The sequence below is a fragment of the Pelodiscus sinensis genome, unplaced genomic scaffold, assembly GCF_049634645.1.
Source record: "Pelodiscus sinensis isolate JC-2024 unplaced genomic scaffold, ASM4963464v1 ctg47, whole genome shotgun sequence".
NCBI lineage: Eukaryota > Metazoa > Chordata > Testudines > Trionychidae > Pelodiscus > Pelodiscus sinensis.
In genome coordinates this window covers 208,817-228,795 of record NW_027465886.1, presented here as the reverse complement: position 1 = coordinate 228,795, position 19,979 = coordinate 208,817, and the positions used below count along the sequence as shown (strand labels likewise).

The window sequence follows — 19,979 nt, the reverse complement described above, 5'->3', positions numbered from 1 at the left end:
AATTTACCCAAGTTAAAGTTACTCCTCAGATCTTTATAAAGTCTGCTGTCATGTTCAAGATCCAGTTTCAGAGCTCTCTCCTGACTCTGGCCTCAGCTTTCGCAGAGCATATGGTTTATGGGAAATCTGGGACAGTACTGTTAGTTTCAACCACTTATAGACTCATAGACTCATAAGGCTGTGTCTAGACTGGCAAGTTTTTCCGCAAAATCATCTGCTTTTGTGGAAAAACTTGCCAGCTGTCTACACTGGCCGCTTGAATTTCTGCAAGAACACTGACAATCTCATGTAAGATCGTCCGTGTTCTTGCGGAAATACTGTGCTGCTCCTGTTCGGGCAAAATCCCTCTTGTGCAAATCATTTGCGCAAGAGGGCCAGTGTAAACAGCACAGGACTGTTTTGGGCAAAAAAGTCCCGATGGCTAAAATGGCGATCGGGGCTTCTTTGCGCAAAAGCGCATCTAGATTGACACGGATGCTTTTCCGCAAAAAGTGCTTTTGTGGAAAAGCGTCTGTGCCAATCTAGATGCTCTTTTCCGAAAATGCTTTTAACGGAAAACTTTTCCGTTAAAAGCATTTCTGGAAAATCATGCCAGTGTAGACGTAGCCTATATAGACTTCAAGGTCAGAAGGGACCAGTATGATCATCTAGTCTGACCCCCTACACAGTGAAGGCCACAGAATCTCACCCACCCACCCACCCACTCCTGGAATAATCTTCTCACCTATATCTCAGATATTGAAGCCTTCAAATACTTTGAAGACCCCAAGATACAGAGACTCCTCCAGCTGTGATCTGTGCCCCATGCTACAGAGGAAGGTGAAAAACCTCCAGGACCTCTGCCAATCTACACTTCAGAAAGTTAACTAATAAAGTCAGTTTCATTTTTATGGCCCATTTCACTTCTGATATTTGTGACTGTGCTACAAGTCAGTGACAAGATTTGCTTCCTTACAAACAGCTGTTTCCAACAAGCTTTTAAAAAACCAATGAAGGGAGGTGGTTTCTATTTTTCTTAAAACCACCTATGTGTTAAACCAGATTGGCTCTGGCAAGTGACAATGTTCCTCTGCTGCTCAGCTGGTCCTTTGCTTGAGAACAATAGCCATAGGTTTATGTGCTCTTTATGCATTTTGTCATAGATACATGCTCACAGTTCCACACATTTCCTACACACATGCCAATCGGGACACATGCACTCCCAGCCCCACACTGCAGACATGATCATTTCCATGCCCACTGTGTGTGCGCACGCTGTGACATAGTGGAGGTGCTGTCTGCTCTGTAACCCGGGGTTCCCCCATGCTGTGATGTGTGGAGGATGTCCTGGCTTTCTGGGAAAGGCTCGCTGAGGACATGGGCCCGGCCAGAGAGACCATGGGCAGAGTCCAAGAGAAGTGGAAGGGCTGGTCCGACCACAAAGAGTGGGCCCGCGCCGGCCCCCTCAAAGCTGTGCAGCAGCCAAATGGGGGGGAGCCGGCTCCCGCAGGGCACTGCCGTGGCCGGCCCAAGCCAAGGGAAGGTCCAATATCACTGCTGCGGCTTTACCTGGCAGGAGGCCCGAACTTCCCCAGGTCATAAGCAGAGTAATACTCAGTTCGCTCTCGGAGGGGGGAGAGATGTGACATAGTGGGGGGCTGTCTGCTCTGTAACCAGAGGTTCCTCCACACTGTGATGTGTGATTCCCACTGACTCACCCAAATGAGGATTGGTCCAGACACCTAGTCCCAGCCTGAGCAGATAACAAGGCTCTTCCCAGGGGGAGAGACAAAGGAGGGGAGGCGGAGACGGCCACCTGGCTGGGGGGCAGAGCCTGGGAGCTAGTCAGTCTTGTCTGGAAAAACATGGAGAGAAGGGACTAAGCTGAGTACTGGGAGTTGAGAGGGGCAGTGGACCCCTACCCCAGGGGGTCTGAGGCTGCCTGGCCCTGACTCTTGTAACCACATCACATCTATGTTGTGCAGTATCCTGGAGAAGCAATAAACGCTCACTATTCTACTGGCTGGCAGTCTCATCTTGCTGCTACGAGGGTGCAGGATCGGGGGGATCCCCAACATGCCGTCACAGACACACACACACACACGTACTCATATGCACACATCTCACACAGACACATTCCGATTCACACTCGTGCCAGTGCATTATTTTTTGACTGAAACGAACACATGCTCACTGAGGCCTTTTCTATACTTTCAGGCTTCTACTTAGCAAGTCTAATAAGGACCCACTAGATTGAATGTTGGGGGTGCCCCTGTTGATCCCAGTACTCCTCGGAGTCATGGGGAATAAGGGATGTTGATGGGAGAGTTTCTCCCATCAACCTGCAACAGGGCTGCCCCAGAAATGTAAGGTATTTCAACTCCAGCTACACAATTCTCATTGTTGGAGTTGTGCATCTCAAGTCGAACTTCTGGCATAGTGTAGATCTGTCCTGAGGATACATCTACATGGCAAAAAAACCCGAACTCCAGCAAGGAGTCTCAGAGCCTGAGTCAACTATCACAGGCTATGGGGCTACTGATAACAGTGCAGATTTTCCTGCTCAGGGTGATCCCTGCCCACTCTCTGAAACATGGCAAGGTGTAGGTCAGGGTTACTCAACACGCCGCCAGCAGGTGGGATCCTTTGAACATGGCTTCTGCTGGGAAGTCAATATAATGGCCTTTTGTTGAGCTGTGTTTAGTTGTTCAATTCCTGCACTGTCATTACTCATTAAAAGTGCTGTCATATGGGTGGAAATAGTGTAAATGTTGCATTTTATGAATATCAGCAGAATGACTTAAATGGGGCCTGCGTGTTGTGTGCTCTTTGTATTCATGCCCATCTGTGTGAAAGAAGCTATTTGCATATATTTGCATACATATTTGCATGTACATGCAACCACACTTAAGTTGTGACCTTCGGCAAGTGCTGAGAGTATCATCCTGGCTCCCGGGGTTTCCAAAGTTGAGTAGCCCTGGCATAGGTGGTCTCAGAACCTGCTGTTTTTTAGCCCTGTAGTCTGAGTCTGCATTAAGTTACCTGAGTGCTGTGGTTCTCGGCTGCACATTTTTATTGTTTGCAGTGTGTCAAAGCACCCTAGGAAGAGGGCTACACTTCAAACTTTTGCTGGGGTGATGTTTTAATATTTGATACAGACCATCAGTGTAGTGTAGACACAGCTGAAACAGTGTAAATGTGCTTCCTGCAGTCCAACAGAACCTCAGAGTTATGAACACCAGAGTTGCAAACAGACCAGTTCACGATACATCTCATTTGGCAGCGGAAGTAAGCAATCAGGCAACAGCAGAGACTGGAAAAACAAACCAAAACAAACCCGCAAAAGAAAACAAATACAGCACAGTGCTGTGTTAAACACAAACTCTTTTAAAAAATAAAGGAAAAGCAGCATTTGTTTCTGCACATTAAAGATCGAAAGCTGCAGTGAGTCAACACTCACTTGTAAACTTTTGAAAGCAAACCCATATGGTTCACAGTTCCAAGCAGCCATCATTCCCGAGGAGTCTGTAACTGGGGCTCTACTGAAGAGCTTATTTCATGCGGGGAAGCAGTGTAAACCTTCCTGGGAAAGCACTTGCTTGCTGGTACAAGCTACATGTGAACTGAAAGGCTTCACCTGTCTGGCTGTAAGGGCAAACCTTTCTCAGCGCAGAGCAGGCTTAACACAAGCACCCACCTGGCATACATAGGTCCCACCACTACCCCACTGTTCTGCTGGGCCTGCCTAGGAGCTGCCTGGCAGGAGAGCAGCAGCTTCTGATGACAGTCTCCCAACACAGCAGGGGAAGGGGGCATGGAGGAACATTGGGGCCAGCAGTGTCTGTGCCTCTCCACACCACCCCCTTCCTCTGAGAAATCGGGGCACTGCAGCAGCGAGCAGTTTCTGATCTGCCTGGTCACAGCATCACTAGGCAGCCACCCCTTGCGCCTGGCGCTGCTGGGACACTTTCTAGCACAGGGGTGGGCAAGACGCGGCCCGGGGTCAGATCTGGACCGCGGCCCGTCCCACTGGTGCCAAAGGCAAGGAGCAGCCCCAGGGCTCAGTGCGGCTGTCTGCTCCATCTGCCTCTCTGTGTCGGGGGAGGGGGGAGCTTTGTGCCTTGTGAACCCCCCTCCTTTGCCTAACTCCCTCTCAGAGCCCAGGCCCTCTCCTGCACCCAGTTCCCTGCCCGAGCTCTCTTCTGCACCCACCATCCGTCCCAGACTCCCCACCCTCTCCCTAGAAAAGTGCTCCCCTCAAAACGTATTGCCCGCCCCTGCTGTAGCAGCCTGGCCCAGGCACTTCAGACGCAGCAGGGGAAGGAGTCCTGCCCGCTGCTGGCGGAGGCTGGGACCGGCAGGACACTGCTGCTAGCCCATGCGGGACAGCCCCAGGCTGGGCGCGGGGTGCGGGGGCCGGGGATGCCCGAGAAAGGTGAAGGCAGCACCAGATGCTCCTTTCGCCTTCCCCCTCTCCTCCAGCGGAAACAAAGGGCCGGCGCTGGCGGGTGGCCAAGGTGATTTCCCATAAACCACATGCTCCGAGGCAGTATAAGGGCGAGCCCAGGAGAGCAGGCAGGACAGAGCCACCTCCTCCTCCGTGCGCGGAGCCGCAGCGAAACTTCCTCCCGGCAGCCCGCGATGACTGCACAGCTCCGCGCCGCCGCCGCCGCCGCCCCCCGGCCCCGCTCCCAGGAGGTGCCAGCTCCGCGGACGGCTGTCCCCATGCGCCGGCTCGGCCCCAAGGTAGGGGCGCGCAAGGACCGCGCAGGGCGCGCGCTGAGAACTCCAGGCTGCAGCAGGACAGATGGCCCGAGGCGGGGGACGCGTCTGGCTTTTCTGCGCTCTCTAGTTGCCTGCGCTGCTGCTTCCCCCCACCGCGCCGCACCCTTCGCTGCTGCGCGCCTGTCCCGCGGCGCCTCCTGCCCTTTGCCGAGCGCCCTAGCGCAGCTGGGATGCGCGAAGAGCGTGGGGCGCCTGGCTCCGGTCTGCCAGGGATGGGGACCCCTAACTCCCTTGGGAGTCCGCTCCCGGCGTGTGTCGGGGCTGAGCCCGTTGGGTGCTTCCCGGGCTGGAAGGCTTGGCCCCAGCGTGGTTGTTTAGGGCTGGAGTGAGAGCGAAGGAGCAAAGTGAGCAGCTCTCTGCCTGCGCCGGACACTCCTTCTTTCTGCCCCTTGCTTGCTCCCCTCGGCTGGGCTCTGCCTTTGGATGGAGGCAACTGGCTGCGTGTCAGGTCTGGCCGGCAGGCGCTTTCTTGCCAAAAGTGTTGACAGCACAGGGACTGCAAGAGAGGTGGAGACCGACGTTCCTCTCGGCCTTGTTTTGCACCGCGTAGCCAGGGACTGAGCCAAGAGAGCGGCTCCAGGCGGGGGCATGGCAAGGAGCTTTGGGTTGGTTTGGAGAGAGCCCGGCGAGCCGTGGTTGGCCCCTTCCCGTCGGAAGTTTGCAGGGGATCCCCTCGCCTGTTGGAGCAGAGCGCAGAGCAGGGAACCAAGTCCAGCTAATCAGCTGTCCCAGGACACTGCTTCATCAAAGGATCCAGATAGACCAATATGCTAAGATCTAGGAGGGTAGATCGGTAGCTAATGAGGTTAGTTTGTCAGTCCCCCTATCTATCCATCTAGCTATTGATCTATCCCTATAGATAACATCTATCTGTTCTCCTAGGTCTTAATATTCTGGTCAAGCTAACTGACTAGATCAGTGTATTAAGGTCTAGGAGGGTGGGTAAGTAGTTAGCTGGATAAATATAGATAAGATCTAGTAAGAGAGTTAGCAAGATAGATAGATAGATTGATCAGTACACTAGCTAGCTAACTTTCTTCCTAGATCTTCAGATATTGATCTAGTTTGATTGATTAATTGGGATACCAGGATCCAGGAGGATAGTTATCTTAGTATACTGATCTGTCTACCTAGGTCTTAGTTCAGATGATGGGTCTGTGTACTAAGATTCATCTATCTATTCTAATCTAATCTAATCTATCTCCATAAACCAGCTATTTATTATACTTGTATTATTTTATTATTTATTGGTACCTTGTAATTAGCCATTTAATCTATTTTCCACTCATCTAATTTCCCCATCCATTTCTACCCCATTTCAAAGGAGCCACCCTGGGGCTGCCCTGAGTTTCCCATGTAATCGTGGGTTAACTCCCCCCCCCCCCCCCGGACTCCAGCTAGAGGGTAGCAGGGTATGAAGCAGGCAGGTTTATATTCCTTCCCAGCCACTTGACTATTTTTTTAGCATTTACCTTTGTGATTCTGAGTGTTCTCATTTTCCACATAAATGTTCAATCCCTTTTGGAATCCTGCTAGGATTCTGGCCTCATGGAGAGCCTGTGGAACTCATTGCCACAAGGTAACTGCATTATGTGAAAAGGAATTTGTGGAGTTAAAGCCGAGCCCCAGCTTATACAGAGGGATATGGCTCCATGATGGGGCTTTGTGAAAGGAGGTGCAAAAGGAAGCTGAAGGCTGGGGTGCAGCTGCACGGAGGGCCAGGGAGGGGTCTTGGAAAGGGAGGACACATTTGCAGCTGGCTCTGTGCTGGATGAATTCAAGGGTGTCAGGGACTGAAGAGTCTTCCCCAGAGACAAGGCGGGGAAGGGGACCATAGGGCAGGGTGAGAGTCAAAGGGGCAGTGGGAAGGGAGTGATGGAGGAGACAAGAGGAGGGAGCAGAAGAGAAGTTGGAGTGGGAAGGGAGAGACCCCAGACTGCAAGGAGCAATGGAGGGAGCAGGAAGGCAATGAAGGGAGAAGTGTTGGAGTGGTGAAGACAGGACAAAACTGTGCCTGGTGCACTCTCGGTTGGCAGCAGCCCAAAGCAGCTTGTGCACACTTGTGTCCATCAGCAGCTTGTGTGGCCCTCAGAGAGCCAGGCTGGGGAATTCCCAGCAGGGTCTGCTCAGCTGACCACTTACCTTTCTAATAATAGCAGGCCAGGCAGTGGGAGAGGGAAAGGGCAGCAGGGGAGGGGGAGATGTGTTCCCAGACTGCAGTGGGAATGCCTGGGTGCACACTGGAAAGGATTTGTGCCCTGAGCTCCTGTTTCAGCAACCCAGTGCAGCTTGTATCTGTCCTGGGGAGTGCCACTCTGTGCTTGCCTGCCACCTCTCCTAGCTATCTCTGCCTTGCTATGGGGCAGGGACTGGCCCAAAGGTCCACACCAAAGGCTGTTGGCAGAGGAAGGCAGGGGATCACTCCTGGAGCCCGCCCTGGAGGCTGCTAGCCATTGGGGCAGCGGGGAGCCCAGGGACATGGCTTCTCGGCTGACAGCTTCTCCCTTCCTCAGGCATGCCCAGTCTCCTGCACCCTGCTGACTTTCCTCCTCCTCGCCACCTGCAGCATCCATGAAACTGAGCAGAAAGGCTACTGTGAGAATATCATCACCCAAAAGCACCTGGATAAGCTGCAGGAGTTGGTAAGTGTCACACCCAGCCTGCTGCTGGGATGGGATGTGGAACATCAGGGTGTGAGGCTGGGGCCTGCTGCTAGCCAGGTGCCCATGCTAGGTGAGTGCATGGACCGTCCAGGGGAGACCAGTGTTCACAATGGACAAGCCCCATGCCTGGCTGAGCTGGGTGGCCAAGCCAGAGGAGAGTGACTCTGCTGGGCCAGCCTGGCCCGGTGTGAAGCCCCGGCCCCAGCTGAGATGGGTCTTTGTGCTCCATGTGCATGGGGCCAATGCTAGGCAATGCTGACGCAGAGCACCCTCATGGAGCAAACGTTCTGGGGGAGAGGCTTACAGAAAGCAAGGGGAAGGCTGCTAGTCTGGAAGTTGGAGAGGGTAGGAATGCCCAGACTCTGGGACATGCATTGCAGGTTCTGGGCCTTGTGCAGATGCATTTCAGGCTGGGCTGATCACAGGCTGGTCCTTTACATCTGGGATCCTTCTGTAGCCCCAGCCCAAGCTCCTCTCTGCTGCATCAGCAACTTGCATGTAAGGCACTTTCTTGGAGTGAACCCTGGCTCGCTCTGCACTGACCCTCGTGAGTGCTTAGGAGGCTGGAGCACTAAATCTGCAGCTGCCGAAGGGTTAACCTGGGGATCTGGCCATCCTCAGGCAGGATTAGCTGTGAGGGAACTGGCTCAGGCACCCCCCTAGGTTTCCAGCATTGGGGGGGAATTGTTCAGCTGCTGAACATACTGGTAGGTGCTGCGAGGGCAGCTGCTGAAGGCATGAAGGAGATGGGTGTATGGTGCCATGTATGGTTAGACAGGCTTGTTCTCCCTACATCACAAATGATTTATGATTGAACCCAGCTGATTTGGGGTCAGAGTCCAAAGGAAATTCCTGCGCTTGGGGCAGCGGATATTAATTAGCCAGGGCCCTGTTCAGTTCTCACTTGCACTGTCCTCATTGATGAACTTTTGGGGTTCCCCCTCGGTTACACAGGGGGAGTGAGAGGAGATTCGGGCCCTGAGGAGTTACTCAGATTTATGTGGGGGTGAGTGACAGTGTAAACACCCCACTAGTGGTCCCGTTATGACACGCCCACTCGCAGCCCGTAGGTCCCGGGCCAGGCTGTGAAGCCAGATGTGGGGCCCCAGGCGAGGCTTCTGCACTAACCCTGCTGCTGCCGCGCTGGCGGCACACATGCTGTGGCCCGGCTTGGGCAGGGTGCAAAGTCCAACGCTCCCCGGGCTCCATGACTGCCAGAGTCCTTGCTCCTTCGGGCACAAAGGTCAGAGCCTGGAGTGTGAAACCAGCTCAGAGATTGCAGGAATGGGCACAGGATTTCCCGGTCTGCTGCAGCCATCGCAGGTGCACGCCCCTACCCAGCCCCCCTGCCTGCTCTACACTGTCGCTAGCAACCGCTTCCCTGCAAACCCGGCAGATAATGAAGCAATTGTTCCCAATAAGACTGGAAGGCAGGTTACCAGACACTGCCCTACGCCGCAGAGGCGAGCGTTTCCTGCTGAAATCGAAGCCCTCGGCCACTCGGGGCCTTTCCAGACACTGTCGCTGCCAAGTGGAATGCTGAGTCAGCGCAGAAAGAGACGGGGCAGCGGGGTCCATTCGGCGGCCTTGTGCTTTCCTCTGACAAGGCAGAGCTGGCTCCGGAGGGAGAAAGATGACTCTCTTGTTTGTTTGGGCGAGAATTGGGAATGCGCGGAGCCCAGCATCCTCACTAGGGCTACGCCTGTCCCCAGCACTGCCTCTCCCTTCATTCTATGTGTCTCCTCTGGATCTCCAGTGAACTGCGAGGAATTCCAACAGCTCTTGGACACACTAGGCCTCCCACCAACAGGGAGCCAAAGAACGTTACAGCCCCCCGTAGCCACTCCTTAAAAGCAGCTGTGCATGGGGTGAGGAGCAGCAACCGAGGGGCACAGAGGAGAAACATTTTGGCCAGGACATTAAGGCAAATCCGTCTGTGCAGAGAGGCATTCTGGGATCGCGAGCATGTGCACAGAGCGGGGGTGGAGGGCTGGTTTTAAGATCTGGGTGGGAAAACGAGAGAGTGGATGGAAGAACTGATTTAGTAGGTGATAGAGGCTGGGATGAATCTCACGTCTCAGGGCAATGAGCCTGTGATGCTGGCGACTCCTAGTGCACAGTGCAGAGACTTCCTGTGGGCCGGCCAGGCCCCTGGCTGCACCCCCTGCTCTGCCGATTCTCTGCTCTGCGGGCCCTGGAGGCTGGTGCGATTATCAGGTGCCTGCTTGGGGGGGCGCAGCAGCCTGGCTGGGTCCCTGGAGAAGGGCTGCAGGGTGACTTTATGCTTCTGTTTTGCAGATCGACTCCCAGATGCTGATGCCCTGCCGCATCTCCTTTGAGTTCATTGATGAGAAGCAACTGGTGAGTGGCCCTGGTCAGACCAGCTGCTCACCTGAGCCAAGAAATCCCTCGGCCTGGGCATCAGGGCTGGGGACAAGTGGAGCTAAAATCAGAGCCGAGTCTCTGCAGCCTGGAGAGAAAGGAAATGCCTGTAGCTTGTGCCCTCAGAGAGCTGGACTTGACTCTCATCCGGCCACAGACTACCTATGTGATTTTTGGAAACTCCTTTAATCGCTCCCTGCCTCCGTTTCCCCTCTGCAAAGTGGGGGTGGCAATTTTTCCTCTTTAGGTCTCTTAGTATTGACATGGTTAGTATGTAACATGATAGGGCCGGTCCCCTTTGGCCCAGTGGGTTGCATTGTAATTCACAGAAGAGCCATTTCCTGGGTATTTATACCTTTTAGCCTGGAAGCGCTAGGGCTTTCGGCCCTCTGAGAGACACGCCCGCTGAGACCCCTGACACAGCATCCCTCTGAATTTGGGCCACTCTAACTTAAACCCAAAGGGCCAGATTTTCAAGAGTCTCCGACTGTTCCATCATCTTTGAATGTGGCAGGGACTGGGGGGAAGTGGGGCGGAGCTGTTACTCTGGGTACCCGCACCCCATGTTGTGCGATGCAGGGGGCAGGGCAACATTTGTGTGGCAGACAATAATCTGTCCCTTTTGGCCTCCCAGGAGGACTCCATCTGCTTTATCAAAGCGGCCTTCCCTGGGCTGGCGGATATCCTGGAAAAAATGCAGTTCAAGGAGAACTCTGACAACTTCAACAAGACAAGGGACGTGCGGGCCATGTACAAGAAGATCGATGAGAATGAAGAGCCGTGCATCAGCGAACAGAGCGAACATGAGCACGAGGTACGGCCAGACAGAGCTGTCTGCTGCCAGGTCTCCATGGCATGGAGTGGTTTGGTTCAGGGTGGGTGTCCATACTGGAAAGAGACTAATCTCTGGAGCATGGAGGGTGACCACGTGGACTCCAGAGGCTGGCCTGCCTGGGCAAGGGGACTGCTGGATGGGAATGATCATTAACTACACACTGCACTAATTAAGGCTGGAGCTGGGGTCAGCGGGTCCCAGCCTGGCAGATGAAAGAGCACAGCAGGAAGTGCAGGGCTGGGAATATTTCCAGCTCCCTGGCTGTCAGCTGAGAAAATAGGGTGGGAGGGAAGCATCCAGTGGCCCTGAGCCACACTGGGGAGCGGGTCCTGAACTGTACCCAGGGCCACCCTCTAAGCTCTGTCTTTTCCCTCATGCCTTTCTACCTGTGTTTGCACCTACCTGGAATCCCAGCCTGGGTGTAAATGGGCCTGATCCAGCTCTCGCTGCTGGAAGTGACAGATCCCCACCCATTTCAAGGAGAGTAGGATCCCACTCAATGGGCCCGAGCCTGGTCTCTCTGGGGGATGTGGGAAGACTCCTGTTGATTTCAGTGAGGGGGGGAATCAGAGCCCGTGCTTCCGATCTTGCCCCCAGCCTGTTTTTCCACAGGGTGATTTCACCGACTTGGGGAGAGCTGCGCGGGGAGGTTTGGCAGTTGAAGCCGAGGGGCAGTGGGATGTGGTTTCTGCTTTCCGGGCTGTCTGCTGGTCACTGAGACCTGCTCTCTGCATAGGTATCCCAGGCCTGCTTCAAGGAGTTCTCCGTGCCCCCTGAGGAGATGCTTCAGCTGGTGAAGGATTTCTTTGGCAAGGTGATGGTCCACCTGAAGAAGGGTGAGGATTTTGCACGCGACTGCAGCACCACCTACCAGAAGTGCTCCAACTCCCCGCAAAAGGAACCGCCTTCTCCAGGTGAGAAACCAGGCCCTGGCTTAGCATGGCAAAGATTTATGCAGCTTCAGCACGGGAGCATATTTGTGTGCAGGCGAGCATCCATCCCGGGAATGTGTGTGCATGTGTGTTTGCAGGCTCGTGTGTGTGCACTGGATTGCCCTCCCGGGCATGTCTGTATGTCTAGAGATGCTTACATGTGTGTATTTTTGTTTCTCTGTGCATGCTTATATTTGTGAGTGTGTGCATACTGGACAGGTGTGTGCATGTGTATTCGTTTGTGTGACTAATAGGGAGAAAGCTCCAAAGCTTCGGGTCGGAGAAAGGCCCCCAAATTGGGAAGTGGCTGCCCTGCTCTTCGCTCTGAGAAGAGAGCTGGATGTGCCCTGGGAACTGACTCTCTCGGGCTGTGGTTTGACCCTAGTACTGCAAAGACGGCAACCTCATTTGTGGTATTTCTGCCTTTAGCTGAAACCAGGAAGTTAAGAGGCAGGAGCACAAATTAAGAACTTGAAAAATGTTCCAAGCAAACTTCCAGCCTGACTCAGGCTGGACTGCAGGTGTGGGGACTAGTCGTTCACTTGCAGCCACTTGTCTGGGCGTTAGGATGGACTTGGGGCTCAGGCACATCTCTGGGACACAGGACTCCTGGATGCTTGCTGCCACCAACTCACTGGCCAAGTCAAGGGCCTACCCTGTGCCTCAGTTTCCCCCTCTGTACAGTGGAGGAAGTTATTCCAGCCTCCCTGGCAGGCTGTGAGACCACTGACTCCAATCCGGCGGCACTTTGCAAAGGCAGAGTGGAAGACGCAGTGCTGTTGTCATCGCTGGGGGCAGTCCATGTCTGGTCCATGTTCCATGTGATGTGTTTGCATGTGCGCCACGAAGAAACTCTCCTCCGTCCTGCCTGCAAGTAGGACCTGTCGTGTGCCTCGTGCCTGAGGCGAAGGGACAGGCTGCAACTAACCCTTCCCTCCCTCTGAGCCTGCTGCTTGTGCGGTGGCTGCTGGTGATGGCATGAGCCCCAGACACTCCACAGCCTGTGCACGAGGGCCGGCTGCAGTGTGGAGGCTGCCGGTTCACGCCCTTGCTTGGACTCACTAACAGTCATGGCCCTGATCTCCACACACCCGCTTTGCACCACCACCTCTCCCTCTGCCCCGGGCCACCGTCTGCGTGCCTTCTGGTGCCTGTCTCACTAATCACTTCCTCTGCCCAGCTCACATGCTGCCATCTGTGCGCGCCTCGCAGGGCTGCGTCTCCTGGCCTGTCTGGGCAGCTCCCCTCCTCTGGCTCTGCCTGCCTCACGCTGGGCTCTCCCGCTACCCCCATGTCACTATGGCTTGTTGGAGTGACTGGCACCCAAGCGAAGGCTGGGTCTGGGGGTAGGAAAAGGACAGAGTCGAGCCTAAAGGCTGCTCCCTGCTCTCCCTGGAGTCTGGTTGCTCTATGCCCTTTCTCTCTGCTTCTTTCAGGTGTGGTGACTGACCATGACTGCAACTGTCCATCCCCCAGCCCCCCAGGCGCTCCCCACCCCACCTTGGTCACCAAGCCCTCCCCTTCCACTCTGGGCAGCACCCACCTGCCACTCAGCCAGCCCGGCACCACACCAGCCCCAGCCAAGTTACTCAGCAGCACCAGGCCCAGGGGACACAGGAGCACACACCGAGGCCTGCTGGCTATGGAGATGCAGGGAGCCTGGGCTGGCATCTCTGCCATTGTGTCCTCGCCACCAGCAGAACTGGGGCCTGGCAGTGGGGCCGAACCGCTCCTGGGCCTATCTGATCCTCCCAGCACCGAGTACGTCTCCAGCTCCCCTGCCAGCCTCCCGGCCTCTGGGGCAGAGATGGACACAGGGACTGAGGTGGAGAGACCCCAGACCCGGCCGACTGGGCTCAGGCAGTTCCTGCACGCGCCTGGTTCTCCAGTCCCATCACTCAATGCCAAGCCGACCCAGCCTTGGACAGGACAAGAGGCCTCCCAAGCCACCTGGACATCCTCCACAGAGGAGCTGATGGATGTCAGCAGCGCCAATGCCATCTCTAGCCCAGCCCTGATGTCTGCCGCCCTGGATGCCCTGGGAGCAGGCCCCGGGGACCCATTGGGGACTCCTCTGGCCAGGAAGCTGTGGCTGATCCCCTCTCCGGGCTCCAAGGAGCCCTTCTCCATCATGCAGCACCGGTTCTCCAGGATGGCTCCTACTGTGGGGAGCCCTCCTGCCCCAGAGAGACACCCCAGGGTGAGCCCTCGGCTCCCAGCCGGGCAGGGCAGAGCCCCGGACCTGCAGCACCCCACGGAGCCCCGAGGAAAGAGAACAGGGGGGCAGGCCAGCTTCCGAGAGCCTGAGGACAGACTGGCAGGGCCTGTCCCCGGTTTTAACATCCTCCCTCCGAACGCAGACCAGCGCAGGAGGGAGGCCCTGCCCCGCGAGAGCCGGTGGGTGGTCATGACCTACGTGCTGGTGGCGTCCCTGGCGACCGTGGTGATCCTGCTGGCCGTCGGAGGCCTCCTCTTCTACAGGCACAGAGTCAGGGTAAGCGCCCACCCTGGGGCGGGCAGGGGTGTCTTGCCACCTCCCAGCCCCTGCCTGGCCAGCAAGTGGTGGTGGAAATGGGGACCCCAAACACCAAAGCTTTGCAGGAGGCCTGGGCTTTGTTTCCAGCTCTGCAGGGTGGCCTTGGGCAAGTCACTCCCCCCCCCACAAAACCTCCCCATGCCTCAGGTTCCCCAGCTGTGACACACCTGGCAGGGAACACTCCTCGGGGGCAGCCAGGGCGGGGCAGTTCCATTCCCCTGCCCCTCAGGGGGACTCTGCCCTTCGGCTCGGCAGGGGGAAGGGAAGGGAAAGGCCCCAGGAGCTTCCCCCTCATGGAGGGAGTTCCTTGGCAGCACAGCCCCCTAGCTCGGCTCCTGCCCAGTCCCAGACTGTCCTTCTCCCCCCAGGTCCTGGAGAGACGGCTGCAGTGCAGAGGGAATGCAGGAGAGGAGCAGGAGGGAAGGTAAGAGGCTGAGACTGCAACCCGGGGCTTCTCCTCCTCTGGGCCTGTGTACAACTGGCACGCAGGGCCCAGTCCCACCTTGGAGAGGCCCAAGAACCCGCGGCAGCCCTGGGCCAGGAGGGGCTGCTTGGCAGAGGGGCACCCTCACCAGGCATTGTTGGGGAAGGGCTGGACTCGATGGCCCCCGAGGTCTCCTCCCGCCCTGGGATTCTAGGGTCTTCCTGGGCATCCCCAGCTGAGACCTCTTCCTTACCACTGGCTTGACCCCCTGATGTTGTGTCACTTTGCAGGCCGCTGAATGGAGTGGAGGAGCATCTGGAGCTGCAGGGGCAGGGTGCCCTATGAGGTAAGGTGCCCCCCTTTGTCCGGACGGCAGCCCCCCTATAATCAAGGCCCCTCTGCTGCAGCCCGGCACAGCGGGAGGTTCAGAATGGCTTATCCAGAAGCCAGGGTTAAAATCCAGCCAGGCCCTGAGCCAGGTGCCAGCTGCTTGCTTGGCAGCGTTAGCGCTTGGGAGCTGATCCCAGTCTGCTCGCTGAGCCCGTAGCGAAAGGGAATGTGGCTGCCTCAGCATAGGGCCATGAGCCTGGCAGTGGTCGATCAGGGATCAATCTTGCTGTCAAGTGCAGCTCTGAAGCTGGGCTCTCCCTGCTCTGCAAACGCAGTCCCTGGGGGCATCCGAGCCTGCGCCGTGGCCCTGCTCTGGTCCCTTCTGTTAGCCCTGCAGGGCCAGCCCAGCTGCAGGAGGGTCTAGCTCTGTCCCTTGCTGTGCCTGGGCAGCAGTGGTTATGACTGGCCATCAGCGCAAGAGGCAGCTAACTTGCCTGCAGGCCCTTTGTGGCGGGGGACATGCTAGCAGGGCAGGGCGAGTGGGACTCGGCTCTCTGGGCAGGGGAATCACCTTGTTACATGTGCAGGGGGCATGTTTGTTTTGGCGTTGCTGAGTCCAAGCAGAGCCATGCAGCTTGCAGAACCAGCTGTGCGTGACTCTCCCCCCAAGACAGTCCAGCAGCCCGGACCCCGAGGGCCAATCCCCGTGCTCCTTGATCTGCAGGCTGGTTTTTCCAGGCCAGCTCTGTGCCTTACTGCTCTGCTTTCACTTTGAGCCAGGTAAACAACCTCCCCTGCCACAAGGCTCCACTCCTGCAGCTCCAGGAAGCTGGATGCCTCGGGCATAAACAGGACTGTCAGTGAACCACCCGCTCCCTCCTGGGTAAACATTTCAGCCAGGCTGGGCAGGCTGCTTTCCCGGCTGCCATCTCTTGCCCGACTCCCTGCCTGTGCTGACTTCGCTCTCCTCTCCAGCGGAGCCTGTCCTGTCCCAGGAAGAGTAGCGGTGGGAGCCTGGATTCCGGGCCCTCCCTCTTGCGTGGGATCTCGGCCCCGGATGGAGAACTCTCGGCGTCTCGTGCTGCTTGCCGCTTGCTCTCACTCTGCGCCTCTCTGCAAGCTCCGGGAGACTGGCCGGAAATGGAAGCTGTTGGTTCTTTGCACGGGAGCCCTGGTTCTGGGCTGCCTCACGCCCCAGCCAGCCTGCAGGACCTCAGCCTCTCAGCGCAGCCTGCAGGACCAACCAGCAGACCTGGCACCAGAGGGACTGATGACGAGAGAGAAACCGCGTGGAAAGTGTCAGGCGGACTCGGCAGCAGGGGCTTGCTGCTGCTGCCCGAGGGGCTGGCTGTGCCTGCCGTGGAGGGCTCGGCGAGAGGGGCATGCCTGGGCAGGAATGAGAGGACTTTGCTGAGCCTGCCAGGCTGGCGTTGCTCTCTGCTGGTGGCTCCGGGATGCAGGAGTGATGGGGACTGCAGTCTGGGGCCTCTTTCTTCCTGCTTCACCCACCAGCTCCATCTGGCCACAAGGGAGAGAGGAGCAGCTGCTGGTCCAGAGGGCTGCCCCGGTGGCTCTCCCGCCGCTCACTCTGTCCACCCCAGCACAGAGGCGTTTGGAACGATGAGCAGCAGCGGCTCCAGGCCAGATCAACCTTTCCAGGAACCCTTTAATTACATGCACAGGCTAGTGCCAGCTCCCTCCAGGTCTGGAAGCTGCTGTGCTTGGCCCTGGAGCCATGAGGATCACAGCCAGCACTTGCTCTCTCCCCTCTCCCCCCTCCCCCATGTGCTGCCCTAGAGGCCGAAGGGGGCAGTGCAGCACATTGGGCTTCAGGATCAGTCTCTGACTTTTGGGGTCCCCCCCCGCAAGGTACGTCCCTATCTCCTATCTCATCCGCCTCTCCCTCCCCCTGAATCCCAGGGGATCCTGCTCCCTCCCGTACCCCGGGCATGCTGGGGAGTGGGTAATAGAATCAGGGTCACGGGTCACAGCCCCGGAAGGGAAATGAACCTCTACACTGTGAATTGTAACTTTCCTGCTGAGCAAAAGGGGCTGGCTGTTGTTTGAGGAAGTCCCCACCAGTCCTCGCCCTATACTCTCAGCCATCGTCCATCCCACCTGCACCTTCTGCCTACCCAGCCACCCTCCCCATCCCCTGTACAAACCAGCCCAGTCCAGGCTCTGCTTGAAGTGACCCTGAGCTGGCCTCAGGCGTGGAGAGCTGCCTTTCTGCGTTAATGTATTGGAGAAATCGCCTGTAAAGTATTTTATTGAGGGGCGCGGCCAAGAGCGGCTGTGACTGCTGCAGGCAGTGGGCCGTGTCCGGCGGGTGGCGTTCTAATGCGAGCTGGCCTTGCATGGTGGACGGGATGGTTGTGACTGTGATTAAGCAGACTGGGTATGTCTCGTTCTCTCCAGGACTTTTTATGCCATCACATGGGTGCAAGAGACGGTTCCGCCTGCTGGCCTTTGCCCTGTGTGTATATCTCAGCAGGGGTATGCGGGAGGGAACCAGTGACAGTCCTTTGGCGCCCCTCGATGTGGCTCTGCTCAGGAAGAGGGAGGTGTGCTGATTTCATGCTGGCACTTGTCTGTCTTCTCCTGGCGCAGCTGTTAAAATGCCGGGAAGCTTTGCCAGCTTCCTATGCGATCCCCCTGGCACCGCAGGGTTCAGGCACTTGGAGAGCACATAGTGTGTCAGCGTCAGGACCCCTGTGGATCCCACATCTCCCAACGGCTCAGTCTGTTCCAATGGGCCTCTGAGGCCACTACAGACCACTACAGGGGTTTCCGGGTATCCTGGAAAAACTCCACTGTGTCCAGGGAATGCGTCTGCTCTTCCGCTTTTATTTGCGGAAGAGCAGACGCGCCCTTTTGGAAGCCCTGTCGTCCTCCTCCCATGAGGAAGAAGGGCTCTTCCAAAAGAGGAGGTGTTACCGAAATGTGGCCCAGTATAGACAGGCCAAATGTCAGAAAAGCCTCTTCCGAAAAATCTCTTGGAAAAAGGTTCGCAAATTGTGCAGATCAGTGTCGTCTAGACCTGGCCTGAGATACTTCTGCCTTCATCTGCAGTGGTGTCCCGTCCCACTCAGAAATTAACCCCATGTGACCACTCATTGCCTCCAGCCCCTCTCTGACCGCTGCTCTCTCCTCCAGGGCCCTCTGCCACCTGGGAGAAGGCCTTACTCTTCCAGCTGAGCTGTGCCCGCCCCTCATTCCATGAACCTCCCAACTTCACCGCTGTCTTTAGCCTGCTACTGGCCTGCTCTGCGGCATGATCTCGGAGGTGGCGCGCGGCGGGAGTAATTCATCAGCGTTCCCGTCACCCTCACGCTGACACTGGTGTGAGTGTGGGGCTGGAAGCTCAGCGGGCGTCAATCCGTAGAGCTATGGAACACTGCTGAGTTACACCGCCTGGGCCCCATCTGCGCAGACAGGGATGGCTCTGCTTTCAGCTATACATTTTATTTTTTTAAATGATGGGAAAATACCTATTTAAATCAGATGGTTTTAAATTATTAGCAGTATTAATATTTTTCTATTTATTAACTCCAATGGCACATTCCACTTCCAAATTGCAGTACAGTGTGCGATTAGGGTCAGATATACACACAGCTCAGGGGCCTATGGCACAGCCTGTCTGCTCTGGGTCTCACGCACACCTGTGCAAATCAGTGTGCAGTGAGACAGGTGTAAGTAGGGTCAGAGTCACGCCTATACAGGCCTCTTCCTGTCAGCAGCCCAGATCTTTGTGTGGTGTCAGCTGATGTGTCTCTGTGGCAGTCGGTGGCACCACCTCGATTTCCGCTGACGAAGGGCCATCAATCCAGGCTCTGACTCTGTCTTACTACAGCTGTGCACTCACCTTGGCATGTTGTGCCACATCTAGCAGCCGCTGGGAGAGTCGCTCCCGATAAAGGGAGCCATTGTCTTGGTCCAAACCATGTTGTGGTTGTTTTTTATACTTTGAAATTGTGAATTATTTTATACAAAGTCATTTAATAAATATTGTCTATTTAAACAAATAGAAAGCAGCGTGTGTATTTAATAGTAGCCCCGGGTGCGTGACGCTGGTCGTGTGCTCGCTGGTGCTTGCACAGTGCCTCCGCTGCCTCCAGCCTGTGTGAGTTCCTTGGGCTCAGGGGCAAAGTCGTTAGCTCAGCTCAGTCCCACACTTAGATCTGCAGCAGTTGCTAGCCGTTGGGGGCTCGGGGAGGGGGGAATGGTGGAGTCACCATCCTCTAAGAAGGGGGGAGGCATTGGATTCCCATCACTGGCAGATGACTAGACTTACGAAAGACCTTCCTCCTGCTCTCTGGCTTCTCTGTGCAGCACCTACGCAGGGGGAGGGGAAGTGTCTTACAGCATCTCCCTAATTATCTAGAAAATGGCCAAGACGAAAGAGCATTCCTGAGTCAGGGTTTGAGCCAATCTCTCTGGTAGGGTGGGGGGAAGCAATGTTGGGCAGATGACCCCAGACCTGCTACGTCAGGGTTCTGACACCTTCCCCAGCTGCGACTCGCACTACCCACCCAGCGACTGGGCTGGCTGGATCTTGGGGCTGATCATCTTCCTATGGGCATGTAGATGCTCCCGTGACGGATGCCTTGAGACAGCTGGCCACAGACAGTGTATGAAGCTCTAGGAGGCCAGCTGGATCTATCCAGAGATCAGGGCCTGTTGCTAGGGTACAAGGCAAAAAAAAAAAAAAAAAGGAGCTGACAGGAAGAGGTGGTGTCTGGCATGAGACAATAGCAGTTACACCCCTGAGCCTCGGGTCCCATCCTGCTGGGAGGCTGAGCAGCCTTGCCTTCAGCCACAACTCATCAGCTGTGTCCCGAGTGCCGGGGAGCCCCAGAGAGGGAGGCGAGGGTGGAGAAATGCAGAGTGGGCGTCTGGAGCAGAGGGAGAGCCAAAGCAGACGCTGGGGCTGGTTGTATTTCTTCCTGGCTGTTTTATGTGGCCTCCGAGTTATGTCCCTGCTCCAGCACTCTGGTGGCCCATGAAGAGAGGTGGCCGAGGTTCACTGCTGCCTTTGACCTCTCTCTATTGACAGGCCTCAGGAGCCCAGTAAGCACAGAGCAGGAGCATAGGATCAGCCTTCCCACGCTGG

At 56.3% G+C, this 19,979-nt stretch overlaps 1 protein-coding gene across 3 annotated transcripts; it reads left to right on the top strand.

The window, feature by feature from the left end:
• The first annotated feature begins 4,416 nt into the window (after positions 1-4,416).
• CSF1 (colony stimulating factor 1) lies at positions 4,417-18,897 on the top strand. 3 transcript variants are annotated; one of them, XM_025189332.2, is made up of 9 exons: positions 4,417-4,725; positions 7,278-7,406; positions 9,726-9,788; positions 10,444-10,623; positions 11,381-11,558; positions 13,937-14,070; positions 14,481-14,536; positions 14,827-14,882; positions 15,842-18,897. In XM_025189332.2, exons 1-8 carry the CDS (start codon positions 4,516-4,518, stop codon positions 14,879-14,881), a joined length of 1,005 nt encoding a protein of 334 aa, XP_025045117.1. In that variant the 5' UTR covers positions 4,417-4,515; the 3' UTR covers position 14,882; positions 15,842-18,897. The 3 variants fall into 3 exon arrangements, with proteins under 3 accessions (XP_025045117.1, XP_075772126.1, XP_006132474.2); XM_075916011.1 differs by lacking the exon at positions 15,842-18,897 and adding an exon at positions 15,647-15,835 and having other exon boundaries at positions 4,419-4,725; positions 13,013-14,070; XM_006132412.4 differs by having other exon boundaries at positions 4,421-4,725; positions 13,013-14,070.
• Positions 18,898-19,979: the final 1,082 nt, after the last annotated feature.

Coding starts and splice junctions, on each gene's coding strand:
- CSF1 (XM_006132412.4), top strand. CDS start 4,516: ATGCTCCGAGGCAGTATAAGGGCGAGCCCAGGAGAGCAGGCAGGACAG. Junction 4,726..7,277: donor TGCGCCGGCTCGGCCCCAAG/GTAGGGGCGCGC, acceptor TCCCTTCCTCAG/GCATGCCCAGTCTCCTGCAC. Junction 14,537..14,826: donor GGAGAGGAGCAGGAGGGAAG/GTAAGAGGCTGA, acceptor GTCACTTTGCAG/GCCGCTGAATGGAGTGGAGG.